This window comes from Rhopalosiphum padi, chromosome 1, assembly GCF_020882245.1.
Source record: "Rhopalosiphum padi isolate XX-2018 chromosome 1, ASM2088224v1, whole genome shotgun sequence".
NCBI lineage: Eukaryota > Metazoa > Arthropoda > Insecta > Hemiptera > Aphididae > Rhopalosiphum > Rhopalosiphum padi.
The window spans coordinates 50,451,735-50,478,079 of record NC_083597.1 but is presented as its reverse complement, the minus strand read 5'-3'; the positions used below and the strand labels follow the sequence as shown (position 1 = coordinate 50,478,079).

The window sequence follows — 26,345 nt, the reverse complement described above, 5'->3', positions numbered from 1 at the left end:
GCCGAGACTGAACACACATTCTGAATGATGTATATCGTATCGTATGTACCGTGGCAAGTATCGATACTTATTGATTTTTTTACATACACGTACAACTTAATATAATCACTTAGCCGATTACTTTATTCTTATAAATATACAAGTATATATGTTTTGAACGAACGGATATACAAATAACCTAGTTTCGGTCAATTGTTGCGTTACACATAAAACAAGTCAAATTTCAACATGAATAAAAAACAGCATGACGTACCTTGGAATGAATCATCGCTAATAAATCAGGGCTATCAATCAAATTGATTAGTAATTTATATATAAAAACAAAATGTAAAATCAAGTTTTTTTCCTACGTATTTCGGACGAGTTTACATTTAAATGGTTTTAAAAATAGCAAACATGATGAATGTGGTTCTACATACACAGTAATCACAATAATAATAACAATATAATACAACAATACTATATGATATGATATAATAATACACTCGTACAACAACAATAATAATATTATCACACACATACATCACTTGCAACAATCGTTGGGGCACGTTACCTGTGAGTAATAACACAAACCACGTTTATATATATATATATACATTACAGCGTGTACCTATAATATTATTACACGTATATGGGGCACGCCGTTATAGTATAATATTTCCGGACTCGTTCGACTCGTTCCGGATGTTTTCCGATCGGGTTATTGCGGCCGCCGCGGAGCTCACGAATATGCACACGATTTATCCGCGGACCCACGCGCGTGTATTACATTATTATTATTATTATTTTTTATTATACGCTCGCTGCAGTATAATATTATATACTACGCACACCCAACAGCCGCAGTGGGTAAAATAACATCAACCGCTGTGGTAAATCTGATTGTGGGACGGTAAAGGGGCGCGAGTGTACATATGGGATTATGTACAGAGCGAATCGCCGAGCCCGCTGTTCACCGCCATTGCGTATCGCTGGACTATAAATTTGTTAGAATTCTGATTTTTTGAAGATTCGATTACACTAATAAGCACTACTTGGTTTTCAAAAAATCCGGGTTTTTTTTCCTATCCCTTGGCGATGATTCACATTTTTTTTCCGAACGAAAACCTCGGCCATTTACATTTAAGGATTAAACAGGGGTAAGCGTTCTCGGCGAATCGTCCTGTATACGACCTGCATATGTATGCTGAATTTATATCGTATTAGAAACCCGTGGAGAAATGGTTCGTGAACACCAGTAAGTTGTACTCACACACACGTATAAATGAGTGTACGGAGTTCGACAAATTTATCGTCCAACCTTATAACCGTTATACAGACGTCAGACCTCGATAAATCTGTATATATACATTATATATTTAGAATCTCACGGCGGGGGTGTTTTTCGAAGTAGTAGCGAGATGTCAGAATTCCCGCGGCGTATAACTTATAAACAATTACTGCGACCACAGCGGCATCGGGTCAGATTCGGAGGGCCGTGCGAGAGATGAAGCTAAAAACTGCTGATCTTGATCTTTGTACCGGTTATTACTTATTACTAATATTATGAACTAACCGCGGTGACGGTCTATCGAAAAGTTTTTTTATAACGTCTTTAGATTTTGCGCGTTCATTCGACCACCGTCTTTGAAACGCCCCTATCGAACGTATACCTAAGTTCGGGCTGCCCGCCATAGGTCTGTAAGTTATTCGAGTTCGCTCGACCGTCATCTCTAACCGGCGGTGGTTGACTGCGTTCCATTATTGCGTTTGAAAAGTTTTTAGGACTTATAACAACGCTGTGTGCAGCAGCGTAGAATGCATCGCGATGTTATAATATCAGTTAAATAGATAGGTACTGAACAAAATAAACATGATCATTATACCATATACTAGGGATGGGAGCAACTTAATGCTACTATAGGGCCAATTTTTCGAATGTGAAAATCTAGCGGGCCAGAAAATAATAAGCAAAAAAAAAAGGTCAATAAAATTTACAATTAAAATTTATGGTTCAATATTAGATAGGAATTTATATATACGCTTTAAAATAAAAATCATGTCGGTTTTATAAATATAATAAAATAAAATATAAAAAAATCCTAATATTTTATATTTTTATAAAATACTTTCAAATGTAGCACGGACCACCGGGCAAACTAAAAATGATATGCGGGCCGCCAGTTGTAGACCATCCCTGCCATATACCATACCTGCAAGTATAATTCGGACAGGCTGCAATGCGTAGTTAGTATTATAAATTGGTTAAGTAAGACTACAGTTTCTACAAAAATAAAATCATGATTATGTTTTTTTATCACACCTAAATATTGTAATTAATTAACAATATGGTTTTATCGTAAATGCGTTCGAATACAATTTTTACTGACATTTCGTGACATTTTTTTATTGTAATATGTTTTATATTCCCTTAAATTTGTTTTCAAAGTTGTTTTTAATTTACATCGTAACGAGGACATTTTTAGTCATTGGAAGTTGTAAACAAAATTTAATAGCTTCGAGTTTTTAAAAGCTTTATTAATTCATTATGACTATTTACTAGTTTTTAGAAGAAAACGCTGCCAGCATTATTCCATTACTACAATATAGTCCCGTCTGAAAAGAATCCAAATTCAATTTTAAACAAGATTTGTTCAAACGTATTTACAAAACTTTCAAGGATTTATATTTAACAATATAGTTTTTTATTTAACAATATAATTCACAAAGAATAATAAAGTCTTAATTGAGATTTTAAAATATAACGAGCAAAACTTTGAAAAAAGATATTATACAAAAATTGTTCTAACTTATTTTATGTTTACAACTACTAATCTCTAATTATGTTTATAAATGCATTATTAATAATAATTAATTATTCTTTTCATGGTATCTTTAATATTAATTGGAATTTGCTTTGTAAAATTTAAATTATGTACCTATATAGTTTTGTTGATTCAAAGTTTAAGAATACTTTTGGTTGTTGGACTTTTATTTTTCTCAATAAAAACAAAACGAAGCAAATAAACCGTTTTATTTGTTTGAAAACCAATTCCAAAAAAAAAAAATACATATTAACATTTCGATAATAAATAATTTGGAAAAATAACTTAAAAACAATATAAATATTAATATTCGTAAAACTAGAATTTAAATGATTATTGAGAAAATTTAAACCCGAACCGACAGAGAATTTAAATCGAATATCTTAAAAATATATATTTATTCTAAGGGCATATATTTTGTCTTTGTTGAAAGTATAGCAGCAATATAAACGATACGCATTGGGTTCTTGGGTAAAGTTCATTTTTTCTCCGGTCTTAGTTGAAAACCAATTTTTCGTTTATTTTCTCGTTTTTGTTTGTTTATTTTTTATGTCATCGAACGCGAAATGCAATTTTGAGTTTCTCAACACAAACAAAGCAAGTCGTAGATAGTTCTTGAGTTTAAATATAGAAGGTCTTACACGGTTTTCATAACTGCGTACTCAGTACATTATTCACTTTACTAAATATTATGTAGAGGTTTTTATGGGTAACAATAAATGAACATCAATACATAATACGTAGAAGCGTTGTTCGGAATCGGCGAAAATACGGCGATTTTAGTTCACCCGAAATAGTTTCTCATCGTCGAACATAATGAGTACATGATTATAATATCGCATCAGCCCGCTTCCAGTTCAACAACGTCTTGGTCGTACAGCGGAAGCCGTCCGTTACCGACTCGTTTGACGTGCGCAAGTTCGCCGAACACGTCTGCCCGTGGGGAACGTCTCTCGCCAACTACACTGTCTGTGCCTGTTCGTAACGGTTTTACCTCTAAGCGTATGCAGTCTACGGGGATCAAAATATTATACAATATGACACGTAACGGCTGGTTAGTTAATAATATTATTATTATTCAGTTAACATAGCCGATCTCCGGCGATGCCGGTTAAAATTCACAAGCACCAGACCCAAACATCGCCATTCACAGCGTGATCGTCACATCGTTTCGAATATAGTTTCCCATTTTAAATTATAATTACTAAAATAAATAGCTTCTGGAAATAGCTCGTAATATAATTTTATTATATCTGTGTCAAATAAACGGAGTTGACTTGCTTTTATTTGAAATGTAGTCTTGGTGACTTTTCATAATTATACACTTGATATCAATCGTAACATATTTTATAATAATTATTTGACCGATCAGAAATTATATGTGATTGATGTGTACATTAGTATTGCTAAAATATACATTGTATACAATTATACACCATTGGCCATTAAACAGGCTAATGACTAGTATTGCAAATGATAATCCAAATTAGTCATATGATTACTAAATTGTATTTTAGTGATATGGTTACAATATAGAATAGTATTGGTATATCAGCTGTCAAGTCAATCGTGTATTAATATTTTAATATTTTTATCATTGAATAATCGTTTCGAATGAAAACCTTTGACAAATTTTTCAACAATTATTGTCAGCAAACTGTAATAATAAGGATACTGTGGTAACAACTTTTGTATATATTATATCAAATATTTTAAGAAACATTTGTATTTTACTTAATATATTATCTTGATTTATATTAAATGAATACACTTTCACGTTATATATTTATGAGGTTTCGATTGATTCTATACTTAATTTGTATTTTTAAAAAATGGTCCTTTGTGTATATTTAATATTTATGTATGTATATTGTATATTTTAAATTATTTTTGAATTCATTTCAATTATTATAATACTAATATTATAATATAAATATAACTTCAATTATAATTGGTACTATATCTGGGATTTTAGTATAATGTAACTCTTATATTATATTCGTTTTTTATTAAAATAACATTTTTAAGTAATTTATTATTAATATTTATATTATGAATATTTTAAATTTAAAAATAAATCTAAGTAGGTAATTATTACAATATTCGTATGAAATCGTCAATTTTTAACCATGGATAGATCAGCACGTTCTAATTTCGTAAATTATTTATTTACTAAATTAATTTTATAATATATTATTGTTAGTTTATTCGCATGCATTTATGTATTTAAATTTTAGTTACTTAATATTATGAGTCAATTGTATCATTATTTTAGATAAAAATCAATGTTCAAGGTGTTTATTATTTAACGTTTTTGTTTAGTGTCAATTAACTTATTTTTACATACGATTAAAAAGATATACTCATATTGGGTACACGTGAAAATATTTTTTTTCGAGCTTTTTATTACGTGATAAATTTAAAATAAACGCTTTTACAAGCTGACCCGTGGTCTTGACTTTAGATGAATAGATACCTAGTCGGTTTAAGTCTTAAATAGAGTTTCCGAACAAATACTTTGATCTGTTGCAGTCGTGGTGCACGCGCGTTATCGCTTTACATCTGGACGATTGCGATAAGAACAAAATACTATCGCGTCAGCGATTCTATAAACGGTGGAAGCGATCGTTGCGTGCCGCACGAATTTTGTGGTGCCATCACGTTGCCGCGCGCATCCGTATATTCGTATATACAGGGCGCATAAAGTGATTTGAGAAAATGTGCGAGCGTATCGCGTACATCGAATGGCATGTCGTTCAGACGAAAGCCTTAAGTGGAAATTTGATGATAATAATACTATAATATAATAAGGTTAGGGCAATGTTATCATCTACATTATATACATATATACGGTGCGTGATGAATGTGACCAATCTACATAGAGCTGAGCCTCTCAGTAACGGCATTTACCTCGTATTTTATAGCTGTCAAGGCAACTATTACACGGAATTGCTGTTTAGGGTTAGCACTTTGCATTATTTAGAGCAGTTATAGAGATAACATGCTTGAACGAGATGTGCTCAACTGTATCATGAATAATCTCCGTTGACTTTTTTTAGTACTTTTAATACACTTCATTGTAAATTAAATGATGAATTGTATTTCTATAATTACACAAATAAAATTTTTTAAAAATTAATTGAATACTTCGACATTGAATATGGATTTACTTATGTAATACAAAATATAGATCAAGTTAATAATATACCAAGTTTCTATAGTAATAAGAGTATAATGATGTCTATAATAGTGCAACGTTTTTTGTTAGTAGTACAGAGTATTTGGTCGAATAACGATGTTTACAAAACATAATATACCAATGTAATAACATACCTTAATAAATAAATGTAATTTTGCCTTGTTCATATGCTGTTATACGTACACATTATACGGTACTTGTTGTAATTCGTTAATACTTTATTTATTAGATCCGAAAATACATTATAATATTATCATTTTTAATTTTAATGGTATTTAATACTATTAGGTGATTAGATATTATTACCAACATCGTTCAAGGAGTAAGTATGCGAGGAATGTCATAACTCTAAATATTTCAAATTAAATTAATTAATATTTCAGAATAATTAAACAGGGTGAATGTAAGTTTTCACAAGAGACACAAGAGCTAAAGAATTTTCCATACTTAAGTTTCTACAAAGAAAAAATATACCAATTTTATGTATTTATGTAAGTTCTTACGCAACAAAAATATACTCATGTGTAAACTTTTACATGAATAATAAGCAATTTAAAATATTTAAGTTCCTAAGTGATATAAAAATATACATATTAGTCCCACAGGAAAATTCATAAATAACGAAACAAATTTCCTTTCAACTATATTTAAATTTAGGATTCACAAATAATAATTTGTGTTATGTAAAAATTCGATTTTGGATTGAATCTAATTCAGTTGCTATATACCAAAAAGTGTTTAGAGGGTACGTTATTGTTATAAATTATTATAATAATAATTAAAATTTAACATTTTAAAATATAATTTTATACCTACATATAGGAATTTATATTATATTAATTTATAAAATATATTAATATGACGTAATGGGTATTCTTTAATTGTGTGTGAACTTATATAATATGATTGTATTTTATTCGTGTAGGAACGCACTGAAACCATTTACCTACTTTTATGTCGAAAAATTCCAAAAAAGAAATATTTGAGAAAAAAAGAAAAATAATGCTTTTAATGAAAATTAAATTTACAATTTTTTAATAAAATATAATCTTTTGCACATTTAGCGTTTTAATTAAAATAAGTGAACCTTATCAATTAATTAATTTTAATGCTGATTTTTTTGAATCTAACCAAATGATAACGTAAGGGAAAGTAAAATAACATATTAAATAAATTGTTTCTTTTTTTTGAAGTGGATCTACTGGTTCTTCAGGATTCTGAATAAGTAATATTATTTTTGTATAATATGAATAATTATTTATTTTCTATAATATTATAGACGAGTATAGTAAGAACGAACAATTGTTGTATTTATTATGATATGCAATGTTTTTATATAAACATTATTTTATAGTTACAACTTAATACAATTTCTTGCTTTCTATAATATTATACTAATATTTGATATCTCTTTAAAAATAGTTATACCGTCATCAATAATTTATTATCGAATATAAAACTGCTGATTAAATGTCACGGAATAGTTGACAGATCAGGGTCTTTCATATTTTTATTCAAAGTTGTTATTTATAGAACTTCAGCTATGAAATGGACATATAAAAGTAACAAAAAAAAAAAGAAATCGCATGTACGCGACAGGTCAATATTGAACACGCGCAGTGATACTTTAGAAACGTCTTTGTGTACAGTGATGTAGCTAGATCACCTATATATTGCGCCGTGTTACATATATACAGAATGGATGTTCAAATCAAATTGAAAGGATACAGTGAATGTACGTTTAAAGATAACGAATAAATACTAAAACTGTTGTTAATATTTTTATTATGTTCAGCAATACTAATTTAAAAATCCATTATTTTAATAAAATTATATATTTATATGTTCGTTATCGGATAAAATTATTTCAGGATTTAACAAAAATATTTATAATAATGAATTAACAATTTTTTTCAATACGCAAGTGCGCATTTTTATTAGTATTCCACATGAACGATTTAAAAAAAAATAATTATAACTTTTATAATCCAGCACACCAATATTATAAAGTAAATACGTGACGTGTGGCACAGTGTTATAAATAATAGTAGTATTATGATTTATGTCATTTATGATCTATTATAGAATAAGTGATATTTTCATGTATGATTTTATTCAATTATAAATTGAAAATCAGCTATTAGATATGTATCGTTTATTTTCATACTATTTGTTCATATTAAATGATTTTAAAAACACTTATACAATATTGTTGTAACTCGGTTATTGAACAATAACAAGTAAGAACTAAAGGAATAACATTTTCTTAACGTAGACCCGAGCAAATAGATTTTTTTATCCTATTGTTTCCAATAAAGACAAGGCTTTGAGTGACGTTTTAGAAGAAGTTAAATTTTCCGTGTTCAGAACAATATATATATATATATATATATTATGTAATAAGATAAGTTTTCAGAATTTCGTGTTTTTCTTTTTCGAATTCTTTGACAGCATCAACAAAAAATGTCCTTTGTGATACGTTATTTATACATTTATTTTTATGAAGCAGTACTTCCTTATACCTCTTTTTAAGGTTAAAATTGTATAAAATGTTATTTTAACGTTACATATTATCTTAACATTCATTTTCTTCATTATTATATTATTATAGAAATATGTATTTTTTTTTTTGTGATCTATGTATATTTAATTAATTATTAAGTCAAAATAGCAAAATATAGGTACAATAAAACAAAATTAATGTTTTCTCCATTGTGTGTGTATAAATAATTTATTTATGATTAAAATTATCGATATGCAAATTATAATATATTTATAATATACTTCAATTGCAGATAATTAATATTTTAATGTTCGATTACAATAGAAAACAACATTAAAACTGCTACATCATCCATGCAAAATAATAATTTATTATAATATTTTATATACCTTGCGGAGTACTTGCAATTAAATAATGTATCCAAGGATTTAACAAGAGTTTCCCTTTTTATCCACAGATGGTTATATTTATAATATATTTGCATTGCAAATCTTTTTATATTATTATAATTAGTACATAATATACAAAGCATTAAAACATTTTCAATTACAAACTATTATAGCGAAGAAAAAAATATGAAATGTATCCACTATTATTACGAATAAGACATAATAATATCTATAAAACACCGAACAAAGTAAAGTGTAAAACAAACTTTACGTACATCTATTATACTAATAAATGTAATAGAGTATAGCGGTTATAACATAATATTTTAGAGTAAAAACGACAAATAAAAAACACGAAGTAAGTTTCGGGAGATAGGTGAGCTACCGAGATGGGCATAAATTCTTGAGCAAAGATAAATCGTTGAAAGTGAAAATCGATTGTAAGCGCAAAACTCAGATTAGCTTTAAACGGAGTAAACATTTTTCAACAGTTACCATAAGCTCTAATATAATATAAAGTATAACATTATATTATGGTAATATTTATTATTATTATTTATTTTTTTTTAAATGAATGAAGTGATTTATTTTGTATGGTTTGTAAATTTTTATAAAGTATAACTACAGTTTTTTTATTTGAACGTTACCAATACATCACCGTCTATTATATTTTCTGTTATTTGAAAATTACTTAAAACTTGAAAATCATCACAACGAACAAAAATAAAAATAAAAAAGCTTCACTAGATTTTTTAATCACAAGTGTATGATATGTAACAAATTATTTTAAAAAAAAGGGGTTCTATAATTATATTGTTAAATAATTATCCATTAAATTTTGTACATATTTTTATAACTATTTTCTAAGAATAACAACGTATTTGATTTATGATAAAAAACATAATAGTTCTATAATACATCTATCACAGTAACTAAAAACATCTTTAATTATCGTTTGAAACTTCAAAAACATATAATATTATAATTTCTCAGTAAAATATTACAAATGCAATTTAAATAAATATTTGTAATGCATAGCTACTGTATGGTATTATCTATAGTTTAATAAAATTACTTTAATATTAATGTCTTGTATTAAATAAAGTGATTCATTATTTGATATTTAAACTGATAAATAGCGCAATCGTTTGAGATGTTTTGTGATATAAATGGATGAAATACATTAAATGTTTATATCAAAAAGCACAAATGTGATGTATTATTTAAAACTTTTATAAATATATTTGACATAATTTATAAACGTTATCTCAGTTAATATTTTATGGGCGATCTCGTGAATTCTTCTCATGATAATTGTATTGTATATTATATTTGGCGTGGATATATTTTACATTGAATGGATTCAAAACAAACATTATTCACTGGATTTTCAATGACTTCAAAGAAAAAATAATTGAACAGTGCAAAATAACAAGTTGACAGATGACAAATAAACTGTATTTTTTTATGTTATTTTGTTAATAAATTTAAACCGTATGCGGATTAACGTTTTTAATTTGAATTAGTTTGGTAAAGATAATACAATCTCTCATAAATCAGATAAAAAAAAATTAAAAGATGAGAACGTATTCTGCCAATAACTATAATAATATTTATGTTGTAAATTGTGAAATGACCATAAGACTGTAGATAATATCCAAGACTGGTTGCATTTATTCAAAATAAACTGATGTGAAATCAAAGTGTAAACATTTTTTTCCAAATCTGATAGTTCAAGTTTTAGTTGTTTTACATTTTCGAAGTTATATTTGTTATCTTAGTAACCACACGATAAACTCAATGTTTCATTTGATGTTGTAAATATTAACATAATATAATATAGTGTATTAATAAGGCTTTCAAATTTAATTTTCTATTAGTAGGTATATGTTTCCTGTCTTAAATTATAATAATATTATTTTAGCGAATATTAAGTTTAGTTTTCATAATATAATGTAAACTTGTCAAACTATCATAATAAAAAGTGAAATTCACTTTAATCTTATATTCTTTTCATAATAGCCAACATTGATTTTTATTTGTAATAATAATTTTGATGTTTAACTAATTCGTATAATTTTTTTTTTTTAATATTTTAGAAGTATATTAAATATCTTAAAAGTTATTTTAATTACCATAATTAATTTAAAAATAAATCGTATTTAACACGAAAAATAGACCTTATTGTTCTTAATTATTATGGCTGAACAACGACTACACAAATCGAAACCCACTAGCTAACGCTGTCAAATACTCATATAAATAATACATGCATGGATTAACAATCAACAATATTACAATATTAGAGTGTATAATTACATTTAAATGTAATAAATGAATGCATATTCGATACTATCGTTTTAAAACGTTGGACTCAAGTGAATATTTTATTGCTAGCTGTAATAAGGGTTTGGATAATGATATAAAAATGCATTCAATATTGATACGATTATAGAATATAATATAAATAATTACATATTCGTTATTATTTTATCGAAATAAAAATACTCTATAATATTATAGTTTTAATGAAAAGATAAATTAAGTATTTCGTTGGTTATTAGGAAACTAATCAGTAATGTTATATTTTCAGACCTTATAATACCATAGTATATAGTTTGCTTAATGATATTATTTCAAACATAATGTCTAATATTAGCAAAACCGTTAACACCTCAGGCGAAGGGATATTATTAAAGATTGATCTTATCGTGGTTTAATGTGTGTAGTTTTATATACGTATATATATATGTATGTATACGGTTCAGCCCGAAACCGCGCAATAATTGTGCCCGTGGAATATGCTGCAAATCGACCAGGTTCGGACCCTATTCTCGAACGCATTAGTACCATGGTATTATATGAATGTGACTATGTGAGTGGTGTCCGTTTGCTAATACCGTCCGTGTGCTTTCAAGAACAGTGCACCTGGAACGAAATAGACATTACCGTTCCCGTCGTCGGATCAAATACCTATATAATAATCCATTAAATTCCTAGCAGTATCCTTGTGCTGCTGCTATTAGACATAATGCAATAATATGGTGCTCGTTTAGTAATAAATGGGTTTTTATAAAACAAAAACAACAACAAAAAGTGTTTAGATAAGTTTTTCGAGTTTAAAAATAACAATACACGACGTATATTCATACAGACACTGTTCTTTTTCGTTACCATTACTAGGTATCCACATAATTTTCAACATGATGCTCTTTATAACTATAAATATTGGGCCATGTTTCGAGTATTATTCTACTTATAAATATAATGAGATAAGAAAATAAAAATTAAAAATTCGATAATATCCAATTTTCGATTTGGAATTATAAAAAAAACGTTCTTCGAAAAATCCCAATTAGAGCTGCTAAATATTAATTTAGAGCGTTCTAAGATTAAAATAATAAATCATACTTGTAGGGTCTGTGGACTTAAATTGTACATGGAAATGTTCGCTGTTTTAAGCTGAGTAAATATTCCGTTCTACCTCAAACAAATTTAAATGGAAATTGTAATTAAAAAGATTTGTAAAACGTTTTATTGAAATTTAACTAAAATCCAATACGCTTGGAGCTGCGGGTATGGTAGGTACTATATATGACATATAAGATATTATGATACATACTATTACGCACGCTTATACGGATTGTATAATGTATTAACTATCTGGTTTAAAGGTATTTACAGTATATATAAGGAAATTAATTTCTATGAATATTCTAACGTAATTTCAAAATAACAGAAAGCATTAGCAGCGTTATGTTAATACATCCACATCTCGAAGAGTGAACATTTAATCTTTAACACTCTAAACGGTATACCTGCGAAATAAAAATAAATAACAATAAACTTCTTATGTAAAACGTAAACTCTGTAATTAATTCAACCTGGAAAACAATTTATTAGAAACAACGCGGTCGAAGTGGAAAGAAAATAAAACGAAATTGCATGCGGTATCTGTGACGGCAACACGTGTAAAAAAAAAAGAAACATAGATTACCCGCCACCTCATATTTTATATTTTACAGTATAGATATGACTTTTTTTCACAACTCCATGGAGATTAATAATAATATGTTAATTTATTTTGTATATATTACAAATATATTATATTAGTTTTTTAACTACAAATTGAATTTTTTTTTATCGTCAAGCAAAATTTTATCTTAACAATTCTCTTAAAAAAATAAAAACAAAATTTTACAATAAACAAAATTATCATGGACAAAAAATTATATTATGTAAGTTTATTGAAGTCCGTGCGCAAATTAAAACACACAATCGACGAGCTGGTCGGAAAAAAAAACAGTAAAATAGGTATAAAAACAATACATAATATTATCAACAAATATATTTTATCATTGTTTAATATTGTTTAAATTTTTTATCGCATAGTGTTGTAAAATTGTATTTACTAGATGTTCTAGAGATAGAGCATATGCGAAAATCAATTGAGAACATGCTTAAGCGATATTCATTGACTGAAAAATGCAATAACGTCCAACAAATGATAACAAATTGCGGTAACTTTGATGAAAATATCACACAATCCAAAGTAAAGCACGACACAAATTTAATTGATTATTATTATTATAATTTTGCATAGCTTACGTCCAAAATGTATAATAATTATTAGGCCAATACATACATAATATAGTACACTATCCATAACACTATTTAAAGATAACAGATTTTATAATACACAAATATAATTTGAAAATAAAATAATATTATATTAAATAGTAGAAGGGTTTTAAAATTATATTAATACGATATTATTATTATTCCGTGTATAACTGGGCAAAATAAAATAGATGAAAGAAAATATTGACGTCTCTCCATGTTTTTGTGATGAAATGGATACAATGAAAAGTAATCTAAAGCAAAAAATGGACGATAATGAAGAGTGTCAAAATGTAACAAATGAAGACAACGATAAGTGAATATTTTTTTCGCGCCAAACGATCGTTCATTTTTTTAGATAACTTAATAGTTTCGAATTTAAAACGAAACACATAAATAACAATGTTTATATGGATTATTATATTTTATAGTAAACGACAAAACGATTTAAACGGAAAATGTGAATCACAATTGAAATTTTACGAAGAATACGTTAACGAATTAGAATGCCGTTTAAAAGGATTTATCAAGTATATGATAGAAGGACAGTGTTTGAAAAAGAAACACTTAACGGTACGATAGAGGATTTTCAGAACGAATATAATATAAATATAGTTTATTTTTTTTCGCATATAAAACATATAAATAGATAATACCCTTTTTTTTTACCTGACTTTTGATAATGCAAGCGTAGAGAGAAATTCACCTTAAGTCGACCATAGAAAAAATAAAAAGGAATGAGTGCTATTACAAGGCTACAGTACAAAGGCTGTCGGAGAAATTGGATTATGCGAGGAAAAAATCGGAAGAACGTCAAAAGTGGATCGATGGAGTGGTGTCTAAAGTCGAGTTAGCACTGTTTTCACATATTATTATGATATCCATACTTAAATAAATAATACATTGTTTTTTATCTTTTTGAAAACATTACATTGTAAATAGAATTATATAAATCCATATTATACGATATGTTTGTAATAGATAGGAAACTGCAATAAAAATTGATTTTTCACGACAATGCGAATTGGCAGCTATTATATAATTCTTTAAATTCTTACGAGAGATAAAAGATATGATTTAATACAGAGTTGAATACATTCAAATTGAACAGCGATTGATAAAATAGTAAAATTAAAACTATGTATGTAGTAATAAATATTTAAATAGATACAATAACAGTCATTAATAAATGCGTTTCTAGTTACGCTCAGAATCTAGAGGCCTATAGTCGTCTATAGTTATATTTCATAAAAACCGATTAAGAACTGTAATGACATTTAAGTTTAAAATAATTTCATCCATAAATAAAAAATTGCTGTAGTTGATATTAATTTTAAGCCCACGGCAAACGTGTCTTTATCTATAACCCATTATAACCATTAAAACCATTAAAACCATTAAAACCATTATAACTGCATTAGTCAACTGGCTCAATTCCCATATCCATTTATTTAACATAAAGCATTTAAACATAATTTATTATGATATTAACTTGTGGTCTTAATTTCATAACTATGTTTTTATTTTTTCCTATGTTTCTGACGGAAAGAAAACTCAGGTGTGTCTCCGAAAAAAATGCGAGAAATTCAGCGGACTTGGCAGAATTGTTATCGTCGTTCGCGGTCGATCTGTCAGTGTCCAACCAGCTGCGGCATTCGGAAATTGCGTCAGCAGTGGTGGCGTGCGACGACCGCGACAAGGTGTCAAATCCATCCGGATCTTCCGAGATTGTAGACAAAAGCGGTTCCGGCTGTAGTCGGCCTACGGAGGTGGTGACGCCGGCCTCGCTGGCGGTCGTCACTGAAACTTTTCTACGACCGATGTCACACAGCACGCCGATACGGAACCTCCCTTGCTACCTCAACTGCGGGGGTAGTTTTTCAACGAGCGACGACTCCGACAACGAAAGCGAAGACGACGACCATCCGGTGAACAGATTTTTTTTGTTTATTATATTTTGTGCACCCCATCCCATCTAACCTCGTAATTACACTTCTTGCGCATTATATATTAATATTATATACTTTCAGAGCCGTTTTGTCAATGACAAAAATGACAAATATGAATAATATGAATGAAAAATAAAAATATAAAATATTTACGAATTATAATAATAATAAAAAAATATAACTTTTCAAGTAGGTTTGCCTCAAAATGGCCGCCGACAAATGTGAGCGACCTAAAAACGACGAACCACGTCACCGATATTAGAAACTTTTCAGAGGTCGCGGAAGAGCACACCGACATGAACAATAGAGGGACGGAAATGGTGTCCTGTATTGGTAGATCGAAGTTTACTAGCGAGTATAATAAATATAATTGTGTTATACTATCACGTCGATCGGTCGTGCAGTGTTATATGCATGTTATATGACTCGAGATAATGCATTTCGTGAATGTCGCCGAATTTATCAAACAGCAAATGGTCACAAATAAAAGTTTTAGAGTGTTTTACTAAATAGTTATTTTTACGAGTTGGTCAAATAATAAAAGTTTTAGCTAAGTAAATATAGTCATAAACAAATAAACAATCACTTATAAAATAAGTTAATTGATTATTTATTTTAAATCGTATTCTCTAAAATGTATTTTATTTTATTTTATTATCATTATTATATTCTTATCAAAACATTATTTATTGCAATACTATAGTTGATGTACTTGATTATTAGACCACGGATTAATTGTATATATTTGGTTAATACTGAAAATTAAATAATTTGATAGCTTAGATACTTGAAATATGAAAAAAAAAATTATTTTGGTTATAAGAAAATTTAAAAATTAATTGTTTTGATGAAAGAATAGTGAAATAATACCAAGACAATGCTTAGCGCATATAGTGACAAATAACGAGTATTAAAATCTCAATTTTTTCAATATTCTCCTAGGAATTATGTCAACGATATAATAATAATATATAATATAATGTGATGCATGTAGACGGAACGTTGGAAATGGTTGTAATGTATACGGTGAACCACGTTTGCAGCTGCAACCGTCTAAGCCTTACGAAACACCAATCATAAGTGCACGCAAGTTTCAAATAAAACCAACCGGATGGATAAAATATCCTTATAGGAAGTGTGTACAGTGTCGCGTGACGTGACATTTACTATGAAGCTGCTGCTGTAAAATACATATTTTTGTACATCTACATCGGCTCACCCGTCATAATATTCTTATCATATATTGGCACACTCAAGAAGACATAATATATTGTATACGATACACACATATATAATATAATTTATTGTACATTTTGTATTTATTTATACGTGTATAACGTGTACACGCCTTGGCGACATACTACTGTGAATGGCGCCGGTTTGATATTTTATCTGTGCACATCGATGAACCAAGAGTCGAATATAATATTTACACTGTTGGAATTTATGCAGTTCTATCTGCCGTTTGATACACCTTTTCCCATTCGTTTCCATGCTGCGTCTTTTTCACGTTATTTACCCCTTCTGCACATTACCGATGCAGTTGGCGTAATGCGCATGCGGCCGATATGTGATATAATAATATAATGATTTAATTTACGGAGCCAGAAGATGCCAAAAGAAAACATAAAAACTATGTTATAGTATTTTACCAGGTGCAATATTATTATTATTATTGTGTTAATAAATAATTTTAAAACGTTAAATTGAATTATACCGTCATCAACCCCCCCCTCCTCCTTCGATACACATATTGTATCAATCAAACATTTTGCAGATAGCAAATTGATTAAATCAAATATTTTTTCATCATAAACCGTACCCATAACCACATATTCCGATACTCGTAAAACCATTATAGTAACTATAATAAACTTCGATCACACGCCGTTTATATTAGGTTTTAGGTGGTATGTCCACATCGTATATAAATGCCTGATGTTCGAATGTAACTCATTTAAGAATTTTTTTAAAACGCGTTTTAATTTATTTTCTTGTATTTCAAACAATTATTATATTCAAGAATCAGGATAACCTTCTATGCTAACTTTTTAGCTATTTTTTTTTTTTGTATTTTAAACAAATGCAATTGTATGTGAGCGGTATTGTCGTCGTTGAAATTACGGTGTTCGGAGAATCATTTATGAAATGTTACGAAGAGAATTTTGACGCATTTGAAATATTTCAGGAAGTGTAATTAAGGAAATATCAGAATAAAATTATTTTACTTATAAAAGTTTAATTAATTTAAATTATTGCTGCATAAGCCACAGAACAATAATTATTAATTATAAAAAGTAGATATTAAATATATTCGTCGAAAACAAGAACCGGCAATGTGCGTATTTTTCTCTATTTATAAAATATGCACAAAAACAATAAGATTTTATTTATATAAAATTATGCGTTTAGAGTAGAAAATTGGTATACTATTATGTGCAATATTATTGTAATATGTAAAAACAAAAAAAAGAGTGAAAATGCTTCGAAGTATAAAATACATACATACATATAAAAAATTCATTTTTTTTATTATTATTAATATTTCTTTAAAAAATAAAAGAATACACATTGCCAGTATTATGTATATTGTACCGTTTCATTTGTAATCTAAAATAATAAAAATTATAATTGGCGGTTATAAGAAAAAAAATTTAACACATGTTTATAAATTAACAAGTATTTATGTGTGTTAATAGTTTACCTATAAAAAATAATCGATAAAAATAATAATTTTATTTTTTTTTTCAATTAATATATGCAACTCAATTTTTAAACAACTTATGCAACTTCACAAGAGAAATTTATAGTTATGGCTTTATGGGTTGGCCTTTTATAAAGGTATGTTGTCAGATGTTATGTAAAAAGTAAAAGCATACCTACATGTTTTATGCATGTGCCGTATCGTGTAAAAGTCAGCAATTAACAAAAGTTATTTACCTATATCGCAGTCAGAGATGAGTGATGACTATCGCATTTCACATTAAAATTGTTTAATAACAATAATATATAAAAAAAAGTTTGGTCTTAACTCTCAATATAGAATTTCATTAGCACCTATGACTAATGTAATGGTTGTATTTCAGTATGAATAACATTTACAGTTTACTTAATACATTATTCAATAGTAGATTGTTTATTATTATTTTTTTTTTAATATTTTGAAGTGTTAAATAAATAGGTTTAAATAATACATTTTATTTGAAATTAGTTACAAAATTATTATTGCAGAAATCATTTATACTATTATCAGTTGTGGTTAAAATTAAAATAATATATTGTGTATAGGTACGATTAAAACATATTATAATATATAATATAATATTTTGGTTTTTGGATTTAAAATTATAAATTATCAAAATAAATAAGTAAAAACAGTTATCATATTATAAATCTTTGATATAATAATTATAAATACTAAAAAAAAAAAAACCGCAAATACAAAGTTGATAAGAAAATTGATTTTTAGAAATAATTATGTATCGATTAAAGATTTTGTTAAAGTATACAGAAATTTTTAATTTGCATCACATCGATCGTTCAACAATAATTATATTTTAATTGAAAATTTAATGAACTATATATTACGAAATATTATCCCTCAGAAAATTTCGATGGGTTATATTTCCTAGAAGGTTTAAAATATATGTTGGTACGTACTATCGTTCAAATAACTATTGTGTTGTAATCTAGTATTAAACTACATAATAATATATTTTATCGTAAAGCCACCGCGACTGCCTCATTGATTTTTAAATAATCTATAACGCGTAGCGTAATCGCGATGGAAACATAAAGTATACGATTTAAAATCTCCAGTGTAGGTAGGTACACGTAAATTGAAAAATGTTAAGTGCAATTCATGTTATGTTCTTCTGACATTGAGTCGAATACGTACCTATACGTGCGTGAATATAATATATAAATGTATATAACTATATATTGTATATTATATAGGTATTATAGGTATATACAATAAATTATGCTATTAGAGTGAAAATAAGTCGAATCCGTCGATATCTTTATTTTTCACCGAAAAGGAAATATCCTCTTGACAATTCATATACATACATAAAATATATATATATATATATTAATATTTTATAAATAGTGCATGGCGTATATATTGTGTATCGAATAACGCATAGAACGTATTAAATATTTGATAACTCGACCTTTTCCCCTATGTTCTCAGTTCTGAAAATCTTCTACTATGCGCAGCATATAATAATATGGTGAATCACCAAGCAGACTAACTCCCCGGACATTTTCAAATTTTTGTGATTTGTGCTTCTTACTGTCTTGTGACGAATCAAACTTCAGTTTTTCAAATTGAACCCCTATCATTTTTGATGTAAATTGTTTAATGGATTTTTTTTTTTTTTTAAATTCTTAAATACCTAATTCAAATTCAAAGTATGCTCGTAGATGTGCTTGGTGAATCACCTTGTTTACACATTAAAATAAAAGTGCCTATATATTATTTGATTTTTGAAATATGTATATTTTTATGTTGTACAAAATATAATAGTTTCAACATAACACATTTTTCAACGACACTATTCGGTTAAATTAAATTAAATAATATTGCGTTCTATATGTCTATAAATGATGTGCACGTTTGATTTTCATTTTACCATTTCTCATGTTGATTTAAATTTCGAAATTTATAATTTCGTAGCTTACGCACACTTTTATACATATGATTTTATTTTCAACAATTATTTTGGTAGTGAGTTGGTTGAAATTTAACTAAATTCCAAATAAAAATATATCAATAAATGTCCACTACGATTTTTCAATAATTGTCAATATTTTTATTATACAGTATTATTTGTTCGTTTATAGTAATTTTACAATTCAAATATTTACATCAAAATCGTAACTTTAAAGGTAACGCGTCTAACTCACATATTATAATAATAATATAATATAAATAAATAAATATAAATGTATGTAATATATATTTCGTAAATTATTTTGTATAGACTAGATTGGAAATTATAATTAATAATTAATATGTATGTATTTTGATATAATCTTTAACAATAATAATAATAAAAAAAAAATATAATAATAACAAATTATTATAATATAATAATATATTTTACTTTAAAACTCATATAATTACAAAAAAAAAAAACATTAATAATAATAATGGGAGTATTGCGCATTATAACAGTTCTTATTATTTTAATGTTATACAATATTCCGTGATATAATTAATCGACAATGGACTATATTATATGATAAAAAACGATAGTTTTTTTCAACGTTTCAACATAATACATATTTATAGGTAATATATACACGATACAATAAATCAATGAAGTTAAAAGATATAATAAATTACAATAACAACAGAGTTTTAAAAATATTCATCAATGAATTTCTTAGTTATACAAACTTATTGACAAAAATTAAAATCTTAATTAATGAATATTATTTCTAATTAATTAATGAACATTTTACTTAATTTATTCCTTCGAAGTTTCAATAAAATACAATTTTTTCTTTTTGCTATCTTTTTTGTTTAATCAATAATAATTTAAATTTACGATCAGCAACAAAACCAAATGATCAAATTAAATGGGTTTTAACTTTGTAAATATACTTTCATTTGTAAATCAATAAATTTATTAAAATAATTTATGGTTATTATAGTTTATGAATAATAAAAAAAAAAAAAAATAAAAAGAGTTTTATAATTATCAAATTATTCATAAGTTTTAAAAAAAATTAATAATTTTAAAGAAAGTAATATTATAATTTGAGTACAATAAAAGTAGATTTTTCTTATTATCGCTCGAGGTACAATGTTAATAAAGAATTAACACATTTTAGGATATTATGTTCAATTATATTTTTTTAAATTTACGAAAATATGTAAAAAGCAGTGTAAATTATATAATTTACAATATAATTAGTTTTTAACAGTTTCATGTTAAAATTAAAATCAAGTACCTATCTAGGAATAACAAACAATATTAATCAAAACAGATTTATAGTATAGCAACAGTGTCTATGAGGCATAATAATATTATAACAATTGTTATTATTATTATTATTATTATTATGTTAACATACATTTGTAATGTGTAACTTTTTTTATTTAGGAGTATAAAGCTGGATTTCATATATATTAATTTTTATAGATATTTATTCGTAAATAGATATTATTAGAAATAATTTCGGATTAAATGATTTAAATTTTGATAATTGCGGTCAATATTATATTATTAAAACATTAAATTATAACCTGGTGTTATTATTTCACTAAATCCAGCAATATTTTGCTTCAACATAATGTATAATTATATTCAAAGATAAACTTTGTTATCTATTCTTTGAGCAAAAATTACCAGTAATCTAAAATCATATTACATTATTCTGATAAAATATTAATTGGATAGTCTAAACACGTATGCAAAATATATACACGCACCCATAATTATGTATAATATTTATGTCACAAAACAAAGTTTGGTTGTTCGAATACGGTGTGTTTTACCAAAAAGATTCGACTAAAAACTAAAGTAAAAACAACGAGAATTAAGTAAAAGAAAAAGGTCAATATAAATACGCATTTCATGAACATTATTTTTCGAGCAAAATATGATTACTAGTTGATTTGAGAGTATTAAAATTACATGCATGATTATTAATATCTTATATATCATATTATATCTAAATAAATTGATTTAACAGTCAGAATTCGCAATACTAACTTAGAAATACTTAGAACACAAAATATGATAGATAATACATTCAAATTTATTTTAAAAAACGAATACAAATTATTCTTATAATATATGAATATTGAAAATTACTTAGAACTTATGAGTATGATTTGATTTTCAAATGCATTTGTGTATTTTTATGGAATTTCTGACACAATGATTTCCAAGTTATAAATGTAATTAATTATATATTTTCCAACAAAGATTTTTTTAATGTAATTTTTAATGTTTTTAAGAAATGCTTTAACTTTGTTGTTGATTTTTTCATTTATTTTTACGATAAAAGATAAATTTTTAAATTCTTTATTCATATTGAATCATAATATGACAATAATACGAGTCAAACATTTTTCTTTTAATTTATATGGGTCAACTCATTGTTTATATAAAACATAATAGTTAAATTGCACAGTAAAAATAAAACTAAAAATAATTTTTAAATGCGTTCTTTGGGGTGTTATTGAGGTTTAAATTCATAACTGTATTTTTAGGGCTTTTCTCAAATTGTTCAGAACGTTAAAATTTGAGTCCTACTTATGAGATAAATATGATTACATATTTAATGCATATTAAATTAAAATTGTTTAAGATAATATTTTGTTTTATTTTTAAATTGTATTTCTCAATTATTTTATAATTATTGAAATCAAGAAAATCATTTAAAGGTAAATTAATAACATTAAAAATGTTTTCAGTGTGCTGAAAAAATATGGCACTTAATTTATTATTGGCATATTTGTAGAGAAAATTAAAAATAGAATAATTATAAATGAGCGTGAACAATATGAAAAAAAAACCTTTAATCTGATTTTATTTAAGTAAACTATCAACGTATTTTTAAATATCTTCTCATTTGTGTTGTAGTTTTTATACCGTTATAATTTAGTTTAAGTATATAAACAATTCTCACTTTTCTAGTTTTATACAAATTAAAAATAATTGTATTTAAAAGTAAGTTATGTGTTTATTATTTTCTTGGAATACACCTTAGCAAGTAGAATAATTATTTTTTTAATTAAACTTTTAAAATATGTCTAGACTTGAGAATAGTATTTTAACGTTTTGAAATAGAAATAATTGAAAAATTATATGGCTTTCAGATTAATTTTTTTTTAGAATTGCTCTAATGAGTTATGTGTATTTATAATATATACATGTCAAAGACATAATATATTATATGATTTTTCTTTAAAATATCAAATATCAAGTATTCTTAATTTTGTAAGTAAAATCTTACGAATTACGTTTTCATATAGATACAATAAATTCATCATAAATTAGTTAACTGAAGTCTATTACCTAAAACTAAATTAAAAAAAAATATAACTTTATGAAAAACAAATACTTGTATAGAATATGTACTTACAAAAAAAAATTAGAGATTAGCTTTTATTGAAATTTGACTACTTATAAAAATTTAAAACTTATGGCATAATGATAATAGTTATATTATATTAATACGACTTTAACAAACCTAAACAGCGTTTTGATAATCGTGGGGTTAATCATTTAAATTTCTTTTACCACCTATGTTTAAACGTATATCATTTTAATGGATATTCAGTCATGAATGTGCACGATAATAGGTTTACAAGTCTTTAATCACTTGTGGAAACGTATATTTTTATTTGACAATTTCATTATAAAAACTAAAAATAGAGTTTTTAAACAATAAGTAAAAGTAAAATGAGATAATAGTCGAAAACTAATGATAAAGTTGTTAACTAGGTATGATATAATAATTATAATATGTATTACTAGAATAAATAACGTGATCGTCGTAGTCTTTATGGGCTTAATAACACGTGAGATTCCTGGTTCGTTAGGTATATTTTATTATTATCGTTAACGTTCATAATATTAAAATATTGAGATAAATGAAATATCAATAATATGTGGGTCTTGTATAAGGCAAAAGTTCGTGTCTGTTAGTGACTTGCGCTCAATAACGACGATTCTGGTTTACGGTTATGTACTATGAGAAATTAATGGTAGTTAATATTTTGGTAATTTTATTAAAACTAGCAAATACTAATACTTCAACTTATTTACTATTATACAAATCTGTTTTAAATTGCAATAGTCAAGTTGAAAACGCACATAATATTATATAAACTTATTATTAAGACACTGTAGCAGATGCTTTATAGGCACCTACATAATATCCGTGTATCAGTTTTTCGCCAATGCCCATTGCTTCCATAATAGAATAAAATCATTTATACCTGTTATTGAAATATTTTAAATTTATATTTGCTCGTTTCTCCTTTTTTTCACGTATATATTATATTATTGTCGATTTTTACTCTTCATCCCTATAATAGTTATACCAATATAGTCTTGGTTATAATAATATTACGACAATAATAATTTAATAATAATAATACAATATTAATGATACGTTATAATAACTATAAATGTACAGGAAGTGACTGCGAGTGAACACTTCATAATAATATGTAACTACAAACGACAGCTGCGGCCCTCGTTCGCGTCACTTGCCGCAGGCGTTCGTGGCGAAACTCTTGCCGGTGCCGTCGGCTACGGGTCAAGTGCCTATCCGCATAAGCTTTTTGAACGCCTTCCGGAACTCCGGATTAAATATCGTGTAGATCACGGGATTGACGAAGCTGTTCATGTAGCCCAGCCATGTGGTCAGTATGAACATCCGGACGCCGGGCGAACACTCCTTATCCAGTTTGTGGCAGATCGCGTCCAGTATGTTGCACGTGAAGAACGGCACCCAACAGAACAGAAATACGCCTGAAACACGAAACGGTATAATAATATTATTATTATTATTATTATTATTATTGTGTGTGATGTTCATCTCAAGTTGAACTAAAAATGTTTTAAAATCGTTTTCCGAGTTGAAGCACGCGGTGAATTTTTATTTGTTTTTGTAAGTAAAATAACTTAAATATTACAAAATGTGTACGAATGCGTTTACGAATAATTCTTTACAAATAAATATATGAAAGAGGTTATAGCATTTATTTTATATATATATAATAAAATATTTGTGTTCAGATGCAGATTTCCAGACATTGCAATGGCTTGAAGTTAACGTTATAGTATATTTTTTTGTATGGAACTTAGAATTTGAGTAATTCTTACCACTAACTCTTTTATACGACCGATTTGTATTTGTGACGAAATAACTCGAATGGGCATCCAAGCGAACCCGTGCATTTTTTTATACACTTTGATCAAGAGAACTAAAGTCAGTGATACGCCAAAAGAAAAAACCTGTAGTACTTAATAATATTCATGCACCTATCCTTTATCTGAACTTTACTATACGTAATCATAGTAATTATTAACAGTTAATTATAGTTACTATTGTATGATGAATAAGTTTCTCTTAAAACAAGTACAGTAAATATTAACTTTGCTTGAAATTATAAATAAAATATGCCATAGGATATAATAATAATTTTAGAACAACTGCTGAACTAATATACAAATGAATAATACTATAGTAGTTAATTAAAAGGTTTATTTTTTATCGATGTTTAAGTTGCCGGCACAGAAATAATTTGAAAATGTATTATAAAATATCATTATTGTTGTATTATTTATAATATCATACATTTTACGTCATCAACGAAGAAGGTCATAACTTCATTTATAAAACTATTAAGGGCATCGATTTTTTGTTAACTCGTATTTCCAATAAATAAGAACATTATACTATTTTGTATGATTTACAACCTCCTTGGCGGAATTTAGTTTCTACCGTATTTTTGGTAATAAAAAAAATTAAAATATTATAATGAAATTGTTTGTCCATTTTCATTGAGAACATTATTGTTGAATAGTTAATTTTATGTTTTAAATTTTAAAATCCCAAAGTGATTTTAAAGAGTTAAATATGATGTTTGTTTGGATTTTAAGTGTGAGTATTATATATCATGTAAATACATAAGGCATAAGTTATAAAAATATAACAAATAAAAAATGTAGTAAATAAACAATTCGACATATAAATAATAAATAATAAATAATAATACAATACTATGATACAATAATCGGGTATATGTTATTATCATTAGTTATAAGTTATAATAATAGTTATAAAACATGTTTATTATTTATACGAAATTAAAAAAATATGAAAACAAAACTATAAAAATATAGT

The 26,345-nt window shown here is 26.5% G+C and overlaps 1 protein-coding gene and 1 pseudogene across 1 annotated transcript in view; one reads left to right on the top strand and one right to left on the bottom strand.

Moving 5' to 3' along the window:
• Positions 1-1,220: 1,220 nt before the first annotated feature.
• On the top strand, positions 1,221-16,544 carry LOC132926133 (uncharacterized; annotated as a pseudogene).
• Positions 16,545-21,489: 4,945 nt separating this feature from the next.
• The window catches only part of LOC132932476 (dopamine D2-like receptor), a 250,315-nt gene continuing 245,459 nt past the window's right edge, over positions 21,490-26,345 (bottom strand). Inside the window, exon 8 of the mRNA XM_060998864.1 lies at positions 21,490-24,967. Within this exon, the coding sequence (XP_060854847.1) occupies positions 24,753-24,967 (215 nt within the window). The 3' untranslated portion in view covers positions 21,490-24,752. The remainder of the gene's footprint in view (positions 24,968-26,345) is intronic.